The sequence below is a fragment of the Chelonia mydas genome, chromosome 5, assembly GCF_015237465.2.
Source record: "Chelonia mydas isolate rCheMyd1 chromosome 5, rCheMyd1.pri.v2, whole genome shotgun sequence".
NCBI lineage: Eukaryota > Metazoa > Chordata > Testudines > Cheloniidae > Chelonia > Chelonia mydas.
The window spans coordinates 41,060,425-41,073,572 of record NC_051245.2 but is presented as its reverse complement, the minus strand read 5'-3'; the positions used below and the strand labels follow the sequence as shown (position 1 = coordinate 41,073,572).

The 13,148-nt window shown below is 39.2% G+C and overlaps 1 protein-coding gene across 4 annotated transcripts in view; it reads left to right on the top strand.

The window, feature by feature from the left end:
• SGTB (small glutamine rich tetratricopeptide repeat co-chaperone beta) overlaps positions 1-13,148 on the top strand; it is a 36,089-nt gene that overhangs the window by 8,330 nt on the left and 14,611 nt on the right. For 2 of the 4 annotated variants that reach the window (XM_007058997.4, XM_043546961.1), the window contains exons 3-6: positions 63-166; positions 957-1,026; positions 8,988-9,087; positions 11,307-11,411. In XM_007058997.4, coding sequence (XP_007059059.1) covers positions 63-166; positions 957-1,026; positions 8,988-9,087; positions 11,307-11,411 — 379 coding nt within the window. The remainder of the gene's footprint in view (positions 1-62; positions 167-956; positions 1,027-8,987; positions 9,088-11,306; positions 11,412-13,148) is intronic. The other 2 variants (XM_043546964.1, XM_043546963.1) reach the window with 1 other exon arrangement.

Below are 13,148 nucleotides of genomic sequence, written 5' to 3'. Positions count from 1 at the left end.
TATTTACACATTTCTATTGAGAAAAATGATTTTTTTTTAATCATGATTTCATTTCTTTGAAGTTGCAATTCAGTGTTTGGAGACTGTTTTTAAGATTAGCCTAGAAGATACGCATCTTGCAGTGCCACAGCACTTGACAGAAATGTTCTCAAATTCTTTTCACAAGGTAAGAATTGATTTTAGTCTTTAGGGTTACTTTATCATTAGCCAATTAAGATTGTGACTATGGTGTGGAATCTTAAAATGTTATATGTCAAAACAATGTGGAAACTTGATAAAAATGATGTTCAGATGAAATTCTTGTAATAGGTAGGGGAACAGGATAGTTTTTGGACTCTGACAGGACATAAATTCAGTCAAATCAAAGATAACCCATGTAAAATATGTTACTAAAAAGAATGGGCTTCTTTCTATCATGAAGGATACTTGCCCTCAGTGAAACTTAGGCATTTTGCAATTCCAAAGACAGTTGACTAGAAACTGATTGAGGTCAACCACAGCTTCCTGGTCCCTCTGCCCCCAGCTCCAGTGCGTATCCCCTCCCATGGAGAAAATGTAGTCTCTTAAAGTATTCCATACCACCAGTTTAGGTAAAACTAAAAGCTATACTTTTAAAATTCAAAGGGGTCCAACATAGGAAAAATACTGTTGGTGCCAGGAAAGCAGAGAGAAAATTTGGGAGGAAGAAAATGAGGATATCAGAGGTCATACTAAAAAAAAGATATTGTTGTAAGATTTTTAAGTGGGAACAGACAACTATCTTGGTCTAGTGTGTATTACAGAAATGGTATGATCGCTTGCTGACGTAAGGTCTAATGGTGCAATCACTAAAAGGATCTGTGTTTACACAACCCCTTTCAGGATGAAGGTTGTGGAAGAAGCCATTAATGTAGCCAGGGCCTAGACCTGAATCAGAATATACTTCTGGTTTATTTATTTGTTTATTTTTAATGTAGAATGACATGTTGCCTCTCTCCGATTCGTTGCCAGAAGATATTGAAAAGGCTGACCAGCTGAAGGATGAAGGTGCGTAATTAATAAGGATGTGTCATGCTGTCTGGAGTAGCTCATGACCGTGAGTGCCAGCCTCAGGGGAGGCTGTCAAAAAGCAGGGCAGAAACCCCAAACTGGTTGAGGAAACTCCTTTGTTTGCTCCAGTACTTTGAGCTGCAATGTGTGAGCTCTGTATTTAGCTTCCAGTTGTTCCATGCATCTGTGGTGGGTTGTCTCCTCAGCCTCTTCGGTTTCTTTGATCTTCTTGATCTGGAAGTCCACCATCAGTCTCTGGGGCTTACGTTCTTCCTGGGCTGCTCGGTACAGGCAGTCAAGCCAGTTCCGCTGCAGCAGTCTCTATGGCATCTGGGGCAAGTGGGTGCTTAGCTCCTGATCTGGGCATTTCTGTTTATTGGATATTCCTCTCTCCTTACATAACGTTTCAAGGTCTTTTGTCTCAAGACCATAACTGTGGTCCACTCATTGTGTCTATTTTTTAACCTTTAAACACTCTCAATATCAAGTTTTAACAGCTCTGGATTATGATCTATAAATCCAATTGACCTGTAACATGTGAATCCTGCCACCTATATCAAATGTTATACTGTCTGGAGTGGCTCCTGACCATGAGTGCCAACCTCAGGACAGACTGTCAAAAGCCAGGGCAGAAGCCCCAAACTGGTTGTGTGGTGTATAATTAGATTTCACCAACCCAGTAACAAGTTTGAACTCCTAAAGCCCTATAACAGTTTTACCATGGAATCGCAAACTGTCCCCTTGGTCATCCCAGTCTATTTTGCCACCCAGGCAAACTGACTATGTGATAGATGGTCACTTTACACCAAAAAACACAACAATATTCAGGTTACTTCCAATCCCAAAGGACCAGTCACTTATCCCAGGTCATTTGTACTCAGATCCCAACCAAAGACAATGCCTGTAGCCAATCCTGTAATAAATTAACTAAAGATTTATTAACTAAGAAATAAGAGCGTTATTTACAAGGCTGAAACAGGAACCACACTCACAAATGAGTTACTGTCTTAGTTTTAAAAAAGGTAGTATAAGTTTCTGTAATAAGCAACTCTATATGACCTTTAGGGCCTACCCGTGCCAAGCACCATGAGGATCTCTTGCTTATGCTTAGGAATCTTGGCCCCTCAGAGACCAAACAGCATAAAGACACAAGTTTCTCCTTGTCAGGGATTTTTTTCTCCCCTTCACCCCAGATTCCAAGCTGGTGGGGTGAGTTCATGTGCAGGTTTCCCCTTCCTGGAGGGAGTTAGAAATGCAGTCAACAAGGTATTTGTCCCTTGGTGCTACACAATGCCTCATTTGCCTACAGTGGGCCATCTTATGTGCAGAACGAGCACTTTACCTTAATTAATGCTTCTTTTCCTCTTTGGTAGGTTACACAATTAAAGGTTTACAATGCTAACGTTCAATATAACTCTATACCATGGGCTGCAGATATTATAAGTAGGATTAATACATGCAGCATTCCATTAAGTCTAAACAGTAAGCACATTCTTATAACACTAATACCTGTTTTAACTGTACTAATCCAGAGGTAAGACAGACTGCTTTCCAGCTATGAGTTTGTCAGTGAGGCCCTGGGTCTTGTCATGAGCTGGCACCTTGTCAGCCAGCATCACAGGGAGTAATAATTTCACGCTGTCCTGGGTTTTGGCAATATTAGGGTGTTGGCATAACTCAGTCAGTGGCAGTATTGTATCTGGACTACAAGTTCCATGTGAAAACTTGGGCTTATAGCTAATGCTGACAGTGTAGTCCAGTACCAGTGATGTGGTATTATGGGGTCAGAGCTGTGCTTCATGAGAGATATAAAACCGAGGTTCATCCTGTCCCTTTGCTGATGGCTGGTTAAGAGGAAGTTAAAACAAGGGAAAACCATGAAGCCCTGGCTAACATTCCCTATTTGAGTAGTAGAGATTCTAATGAATGCGTGGCTGTTGTTGAGCACATTATGGCTTCCTGTATTTGCCAGTACAGTTTCTACTCAACAGTATCCAATTCATTACTTTGTAAAGGGTATGCGATGGTTTGAGTATAAATTACCTTCAAAGTGCAGAATGCCCTCAGCACCCAGTGCAGTCACTGGGTTTTTATTTTCAAATCCTGGCCGCAGTGAAGTCAATGGAAAGCTCCCACTGACTTCATTAAACCCTAGATTTTACTCATTATATAAAAACCGTTTTACATTATGTAAAATTATGGTAAAATGAGTTATGTCCCTAATTTAAAAAATCCATTTCCAGATTCTTTTGCATTGGACTAATTTAAAATATGTGGAGTGCATGTGGTAGGTTTTAATGTTAATGAAAGTAAGAAGTGTAGCACTGTTTACAGATATGCAGGGCTATTGAATAGATTAAGGCTTTATTTATATTGTAGTTTGGGTATAAATTCAGATTTGTAGATATTATGCATAAAACTCAGATTAGTATGTTTACATTTGAAAGGTGGAAGTAGCCTCCTGGGAAAAGTTTTTAATAAAGTGAAATGGAAAAAATTTGGCTGGATTTCAATAGGCAGCAGGTTTAAAACAAACAAAAAGAAGTATTTTTTCACACAATGCACAGTCAACCTGTGGAACTTCTTGTCAGAGGGTGTTGTGAAGGCCAAGACTTTTCAAAAAAGAACTAGATAAATTCATGGAGGATAGGTTGATGGAATGGCTATTAGCCAGGATGGGCAGGGATGGTGTCTCTACCCTCTGTTTACCAGAAGCTGGGAATAGGCGACACTTGATGATTACCTGTTCTTTCTCTCTGGGGCACCTGGCATTGGCCACTGTCGGAAGACAGGATACTGGGCTAGATGGACCTTTGGTCTGACCCAGTATGGCTGTTCTTATGTTCTTAGGTCAAGGTCTCTCATTTTAAATGGTCAGCTGCAGCTGTTGCAAATGACAAGGAATAATATATTCCACTCTTGGCTTTATAAAGTACACTTAAAAAAATGCTTAGCTAGGTGATGAAGTGGGTCGTTAGCCTTTCATTTCTGGAGATATGAGTTCAAACCTGGTTAGGTCAGAAGTGAAAATTAATTGGAGAATCTTAACATAGTTGCTCTGGAATGGCTTTTCACTTCATTAACTGTCTGCTTCTATGTGGTGTTGAGCACCTTATGGAAAGTACAAAATGCCCTCAACATCCAGTGCAGTTATTGGGCTTTACTGGTACTCAGCACCTCGTCGAAGTAGGCACTGTACCAGTGTGTAATCTACTTCAACGTACAGTCTGATTTAAGGATAGACCATCTATTGAAATAGCAGGTTAGGAGTTGGGGGCATTGATAGGTCTGGTTGGAGATGCCTGGAAAGTATGTCTGTCTTTTCCTAGTTAAATTCAAGCTTCTTGTCCTTACCTTCAGGGTCCTTCATAATTTGGTCCCTTCCTGCTCTTGTCACTCCAACTTCCCTCAGCTCCTCCACTCTAGCCTCATGCACCTGCACGCATCTCATGGGCCTTGTTCACACTGTCCTTTATGCATGGAACATCTTCCCTGAACTCATTCATAAGCTACCAACTCTGTCCTTATTAATACCCCTCTCTGCTGTGATGCCTCAAAGGAATCAGCCAATTAATAACTCAGCAGCAAACTGGAGAATTGACACTTTGCATTATTATAGTTTTTAAAAAGCATTATTTTACTTACACACACACACACACACACACACAATATATATATTTAATTATCCCCCCCCCCCCCCCTCATATTTCACTTGATTTCTTAGCTTCTAATCTCTGGAGCAGGAACTGTGGATTTTGTGTGTGTTTGTACAGCACCTATGTATAATGTGGGGCTTGATCCTAATTGGGGCCTTTGGGCAATAATAATAAGTAAGTAATAATAAGTAATAATAGCTAGTGCTTCAGTTCCAGAAAGACACAAATTTATCCCTAAAGTAAAACAATTTGTTTTTCTTGAGGCATTTTTTCTGACACTATAATAAAATGTAATAAATTATCATGGCTACTTTTTCTGTTATGCAGAGTCCCAAATCCCACAATTTGAGCAGAACTAGCATCTTTGACTAGATTCCTATGCTCTTGGAGTCAAATTCAGGGCTTGGGTTAGCAAGATTGGGGTAAATGGGTGTCAGCTTTGAATTTGGCTCCGTGTCTCAAGCAGTACTTTTTTCAGAATCGTAGCAGAGATTCCAAAGTCTTAGATTCGATGCATATGCAGTTATAAAACTTCTTTTTTTTTTTTAAACTGGTAGGTAGGATATTACTAGGCCTACTAATAGTCCCTGTTATACAAGTATTGAGAATACTTGCTCGAACCTGCCCTATCTTACCTACCTAGTTATTTTTTACATTGTCACTGTTTCTTGACAGTGGAAGCATTATTTTTTTATGAGATTACAAGTTTGGTTGATAAAAGTAATAGTGTTGATGTAATATACTTAAACTTCTCTAAGGCATTTGATTTGGTACCTCATTGTTACTGGGGTTTTCAGAACCCCCAACAGTGGTAACTTAACTATTTCACTCTAGCTGTGTCAGGAATAAATCAATAGAAACACAGCAATTCTGTCTGATTAGAGATTAAATACAAGTCAGCGTGCTCTTATCTAATACTGCAGTTTATTAGATTTAAGCACACACAGACATAGGCAATAGGTTTAGAACATCCCAGATATTTACCTAACATCTGGAACAGTATTGAGTAATTAACAGCAGGTTCGCAGTGGCCGATTGGTCACCCAGCGGGGAGAAAGGGTGTTGGGAAAAACATCTCTCAAAATGGCTTCAGAGGACTGCTCCAAAGTACACTATGTTAGCTAGTCTTTTATAACTAACTTCTACAAAACACATAGGTCATAATGACCCCTACTGGATCATCACTTTTCCTAACTTTCAATAAGGTCTTCCAACCACCAAGGTTTTCAGTCTCAGTTGTTTACTTTCTTTCCCCTCCTCCCATTCTGATTAGCAGAAACTGTCAGCTAGATTTTGACCTTGCTTCTGAAAGCCTGTCTCCAAATTAATCTTTAAGTATGTGGTCTGTTTCATTAATTCATAGTGGCTAAGTGCACATAATATGGTTGAAATTGGCTTGATCACATTTTGCATACACACACCCCTCAAACCCAGGGTAACACCATGACAGTTTGATTAAAAAACTAGAAAGAAGGAAAATGAACATAGCATACATTAAATGGATTAAAAACGGGCTAATTGACAAGTCTGTAAATGTAATTGTAAACAGGGAAGAATCATCAAGTGGGTGTGTTTCCAGTGGGGTCCTGCAGTGATTCGTTCTTGGATCTATGCTATTTTACATTTTTATTAATGTCCTGGGATAAATTATAACATCATCACTGATACAGTTTGCAGATGACACAAAAATTGGGGATATGGTAAATAGTGAAAAGGACAGGTCACTGATTCAGAGTGATCTGGATCAGTTGGTCAACTGGGCACAAGCAAACAATATGCATTCTAATACAGCTAAATATAAATAATGTAAGCTATACTTACGGGATGGGGGACTCTATCCTGGGATGCAGTGCCTCTGAAAAAGATTTGGGGGTTGTGGTGGATAATCAGCTGAACATGAGTTCCCAGTGTGAGACTGTGGCCAAAAGAGTGAATGTGATCCTGGGTTGCATAAACGGGAATCTCTGGAGTAGAGAGGTTATTTTACCTCTGTATTTGGCACTGGTGTGACTGTTGCTGGAATACTGTGCCCAGTTCTGGTGCCTACAATTCAAGAAGAATGTTGATAAATTGTAGAAGATTCAGAGAAGTGCCACAAAAATGATTCAAGGATTAGAAAGCATGCCTTACAACAGTTGAGCCCTTTGAGTCTATTTATTTAGCTTAACAGAAGCTTAAGGGGTGACTTGATTATAGTTTATAAGTATTAGGGATGTAAATATCGTTTTAAAAGTTAACCATTTAAATTATTAAAATATTTCATTTAAATGGTTAATTGATTAAAAGGAGGGGGGCTGGGGTCGGGTTCAGCTGGCTGGCATGGCTGGGGCTGCTCTGGCTGGCCGGTGTGGCCTGGGTTGGGTTTGGCCGGCTGGGGCCGATCTGGCTGCCCAGCGCGGGGCCGCTGGGGTTGGCGGGTGGGCCAACCTGGGGGTTAACGGTTAAGGCGGGTTAACCGGTAAGACCAGTGCTTACCAGTTAACATTTTACATCCTGAATAAGTATCTGCATAGGGAACAAATATTTAATAATGGGTTCTTCAATCTAGCAGAGAAAGTTTAACACGATCTAGTAGCTGGAAGTTGAAGCTTGACAAATTCAGACTGGAAACAAGGTGTGAATTTAACGGTGACAGTAATTAACCACGGACCCATTTACCAACGGTCATGGTAGATTTTCTCTCACAGACAATTTGTAAATCAAGATGGGATTTTTTCTAAAAACTGTGCTCTAAGGATTATTTTGGGGAAGTGCCATGACTTGTGTTATGTAGGAAGGCAGATAAGATCATCACAATGGTCCCTTCTGTTTTGTAATCTAAGAAAAACAGAAACATGCTTAGCTGTTTTCAGTCATTGTCTGAGATGAGAACTGCCCCTTGCAGGGTCTTTCTCGGTCACAGCTGCAGCCACACTGGATGGACCTGCCCAGTCTATGCATCCATAGTAACCTGTTGACTCACGCCCAATACTAAAGAGAGAATTTACCTGACTAGCTGAAAAGTTAGTGACCTGTCACCTAGGCCTGTCATTCATTTCAAATTACATTATTGTTGAAATTAATTTGTGATCCATTAGCTATGTTACTAGACTCTACTCCCTGTTACGCTTACCTGGCTCTGTGAAGATTATGCATTCCTTCCAAATGGAAGTGACTTTGCTAATATGTGAAATATTTATGATTCAACTTCTCATACACAATTAGGTTACTTGTGGCAATATAGTATCAGTTATAACAGAGCTGAAAAGTTGGTATGGTTCTGTTAATTTGGAATGTTGGTTCTTTCACTGCCAATAGCTGAGACTGAAGGATCTCTTCCTCATTCAGCCATGTGTCCTGCATGGGGAGGACTCGGCACCTTCTGGAGCATGTCAGATCTCTGTACTCTCTCTACACTTTGGAGGATACTCTTCTTCCTTCATAATTTCTTTGTGGTGTTCCTTCTGTTACCTTGGCCCATTTGCCAGAACTTAAAGTTTTGTTAGTCTCTTCCTGTTAAATCTGAGCTTTTTCCCTGCCTGAGTGGGATTATGGCCTGTGCCTGTACTGCTGCCAGACATGGTGCAAGGGATGGGGAGAAAAGGAAGGCAGGGTCCTTTTTCCTTTTACTGTACTGGTGCGGCTTGGTGTTTTTCCTTTCCTGGATGCATAACATTTTTAGTTTCCTAAGAGTTGACTAGTGATGCATCTGCTGAGATGTTGGTGAGTACTTTTGCATCTGAGTCATTTTATGGCACTTGTGATATATGTGTCCTCAGCATCTTCATGAAAGAGCTACTGGTAGCTGCACGGGACTGTTCATTTACCTGCCCATCTTTGTTGTCCTTGTTTTTAGAGTCTTCATATTATGGTTGTAGTTCCAGGCAAGTTTGGCTGCATTAAATCAAAAAGGGTCTCCACATATAGTTCATTAAGTTGTGAGACCTGCTGGGATATCCACCCTGACCAGTCCAAACTGCAGCTAAGTTGTTGTGGTTGACCAGCCCACTGGGCCAGTTCCCTGCTGTTGAGGAAGGAACCAGTTTGTTGGGAACTGTCTGGTAAGTATGTAGAGTATTGAGAGGGCAGTAAACATTAAGTGTTGTGCTGCTTTGTAGATAACAGGTCTGTATGAAAAAAGCGTATTGTATATTCAGCAGACTAATACAAAATCTTTTTCTGAAAAGTTAATCACAAAAGGCAACACAGTCCCAACTGCTTTGTGAGGTACTGTAGTGTAGTGATTCTGTTCTGTGTTTATCTTTCAGGTATAGAATTACACCTTTAATGATCTTAAACCATCATTTTTACAATTTATTTCAGGTAATAATCACATGAAGGAAGAAAATTATGTTGCTGCAGTGGATTGTTATACTCATGCTATAGAGCTGGATCCAAATAATGCAGTGTATTATTGTAACAGGTAAAAAATAACAAAAAATCCCTTAAACTTCATAGAGATAATTATAAAAAGAAAAACCAAACTAGATCAAAACAAGGTGAAGTGAAAAGCCCTCATTTTCAGCGAGTAACAACATTTGATTTATATCAGTTTGGTTATGCAATTTTTAAAATGTATCATTTCAACTATACTCAAATGATTGTCTTCGTTATATTTGTAGTGTGGATTTTAACTTTGTTTCAAGACTTTATTTGGTGACTGATGTTGGCACCTTGAAGCAACTTCTATACAAGAAATTAGTAAAGGTCTGATTCAAAGCCCATTTGAGCTAGTGGGAGCCCTTCTATGGAATTCTAATGGATTGGGCCTAATATGCATTAATTTTCCAGAGCAAAAAATATTTGTAAAGTGCTTTGAAGATGTAAAACGTTATATAGGAGCTAAATACCTTTATGCCGGGATTATTGCAAAAGTAACAGTTCTACATAATGCACTTCTAATACAGATTTTACTCCTTAGTTACTAAACAAGTGAATTATGTAGTAGATAGAGACAAGCACAAGGAGGCAGAGGATCCACAAACATTTACCAAGATGGCATTACTTATTTAAGGCAGTAGTGCAGAGTTTGAACCATATCTTTTCTCTGATAAGACAGCAGTGCTATCAATTCTCTCTAGATGTAAACTGGTCATGTAGGACCTGATCCAAAGCCCATTGAAGCCAATTGAAAGACTCCCATTAACTCCAATAGCCTTTGAATAAGCCCAAAATGTATGTAATTAGCAACACAACGTAACTACCACTACTTTGATATTCAGTGAGCATGCAAAGCATATGCAACTTGCAATGATTTTGTACTGTAAAACAGACCAAATTCAGCCCTGGCATAAGTGGGTACACCACCAGTTGAAGTAATTTAAAACTAGGATTGAATTTTGCTCCTGAAGTTTTGAGGATGGTGTAGACATAAATTGAAGCAGAGGAGAGAGGGGTTGCTTTACCTTAAGAAAATGGGAGAGCCGAATCAGGCTGATTCCTTATATGGTCTGTTGAGTCTGTCTCTAAACATGAAAAAGAATTGAAGTGCAGCAGGGCTAAATACTGCCTTTGATTACACTCATGCAACTGCATTGACCTCAGTGGGGTTGAACAGGTGTAAAGCGGTCCATATAATTAAAGACAATGAACACAACTCAGTAGGAAGGGAAGTAATTTATTCCATCAAACCTAGACAAAGTATATAATTCAGAGGGCATAGTAGGAAAAATGGTTTAAATAAAAAAAATCATTTTACACAGAATTTTTCATGGAAAACTAGCACAAAATGCTTTGCAGAATTAAATATTCCTCCTCCTGTAAAGTACCATTTTAACTATGGAAAGACTTAAGCTGGAATGTTTTTCTGAATACTCTCAGACCATGGGAAAGATTGAATTTGAATACTGATCTGACCTCTTTGGCTTGGCCACTCTATTGTCTTAACTCATAAATCATATGTAAAAATAATGAGTGTTTCCCTGGTAAAGGTACAGTAGTAATTCACTGATTCAGAAATTATTAGGTCTCTTTATCCAGACTTACCTACCAGCATGAGTGGCATTACACACACAACTGTATTTCTACAGAGACTTTGAAAAAATCAATATAGATCAAATACCTACATGGTCAGTCAGTGTAGAGCTTCGAGCTCCTCTAGCAATTCTCCTGGAGCCAGGCACCTGAGGGATAGATGCCCTCAACAGAAGGATTGTCATTGTGATATGAGACTGATAGGTACAGGCTTAAAGAGAGAGAGAGAGAGACCAAGTAGATCCTTTGAACTGTGAGGAGTGAAAACAAAAAGTATTATTGCTGCAAAACGGTGCCTGTACAAAATACTTGTTTTCCTAGATAGTCATCATATATCACCAGATCTACCTTTTGGCTTGTTGTAATTGATTTAATGATGTATTTTGTGTGTATCTGTATTCTGGTTCTCAACGCTTTTCCACACTATTCTGTTTTTTGTAAGGTCTGACTCTGTATAATTTAAGGCTCTAAGTCAGTAAGGCACTTTCACATGCTTAACTTTAAGCACTTGAACAGTCCCACTGAAGTCAAGCCAGGTGAGCAAATTTTCTATAATGTAACTGAGTAGTCAGTAGGATTAAACGTGTTCTTAATGTTAAGTGTAGTCTTTGGGGCCTAAATCTGGATGCTCAGACTTTTCTTAAATACCTTCTTTTCCCCCTACTTTAGGGCTGCTGCTCAAAGTAAGATCAGCAACTACAATGAAGCAATAAAGGACTGTGAGAGAGCAATAGCAATAGATCCAAAATACAGCAAAGCATATGGGAGAATGGGGTAAGATAATCCAGATTTATGTAAGCATTCAGGGCTAGATCTTTGGAAGGTGGAAATCAGTGTAGCTCTATTTAAATCAATGGGATAATTCCAGTTTGTGTTGACTGAAGATCTGGTGCTAAAAGTGCAGTTTTCTATGACTGAAGCTGGCATGAGGTTCCATGTACATGTTCTCTCCTAGTGACTTCCTGTCAGATTTGCTCTGTTTACACTACAGATTTTTTTCTTCAGTTTATCAGCACTGCAAATTCAATCTAGGGAGTCAAACTGTGTTCTTTCTCGCTCCTAATCACCAGTAATTATTCTGTAACTGGAACAACAACTATTCTGTTAATGATAATTAATACAGAATAGAATCCAAGTCCCTCTCTCAAAAGTGTTGGGTTTGCCGAGCTAATAGGAGTACAAACTTATTTTTCTCAGTTAAATACACCTAGGAAGCAGATCTGTTAAGGTGGAAAGTGCTGTTTATTTAGTAATTCTTCTGACCCTAACACAGCACTCTTAAGTAAATACTGTTATGAATTCACATCTGCACACTTAGGGAAATTCATCCTTATGACTTTTTCCTATAGTCCCTGTGCAGAGCGGCTTTTGTGTTGGGGATATTTCCCAGGGTGCCCATGCAGTTGCTTTGTGACTTCTTCATCCTGTCATAACTGGGTAGGGCAATCCATCATTGCACGCTTAGGCTGTGAGAGTTAGAAACTAGGACCCTTGACACGAGAAATACAGGCCTTTACCACTTGAGTTACAAGCCTCTCTGGCTGATGTAATAGTAACTTGTAGGCAAGACACTGTGATTACATTGACCCATAAATGCCAAAGCAGGTCTGACATTCCATGCGTCTATATGACTGTAGAGAATCAGACCCCCTCACCAGTAAGAGTGAAGTTCACCTGGTAAACCTCTTTAAATAAATTTTAATAATAAAACAAATATCTAGTGCCAAATTCTTCCCTCAGAGGCACATACATGGCTCTCATTGAAGTCAGTGAGATCTGTATATGTGCATGTAATGTCTGACTTTGGTCCTTAGCTTTTTAAATTTCAAAACATGAATTTTAATTCTGAAAATTGAATGAATAGATGAATGCTGCTTCTGTGAATACTAATTGTCAAATCTAGTGAAAAATGTGAATATAGCACAGTGAGAGCTGTCTGGAAGGAGTAAATGGGATTATGCATCTTTACTACCCGAAGTTTTATGAATGTCTCCATGTTTGAAAGGGCTCTTGGCCCTAATCTGAAGGGAGAACTATGGCCAGCATAGTACCAGCTTCTGTAAATATGTCTGTGCCAAAGTCTGTGGTCTGAAGTGCAGTGGACAATGACTTGTTCAACTTTGGTGATAACGAAGGTCCCCTATCATTTAAATTAACATAATTTAACAATTTGGCATAGCTAGCATGATATTTAGGGAATCTGAATATAATATGATCAATAAATTACTTAAGAGGTTCCTTTTTGCACTCTGGAGAGCGGTCTCTCTAATGACCCTCAGATGTAGCCTACTGGGGTTTTCCATCATCATGACTAAGCAGGTAGAAAAACCAGACTTCAGTTTCCTATACTGATAAGATAATAATACTAATAGAACACTGAGAAAAATATTAAGGTATCAGAATAACCACTGAACTATTTTCTCTGTAGCTACCTATTCAGATGTAGGTATGATTGAGTATTCAATATCTTAGGTACACTGGAGCTGCCATAAGTAGCAGCTATGAACAAAG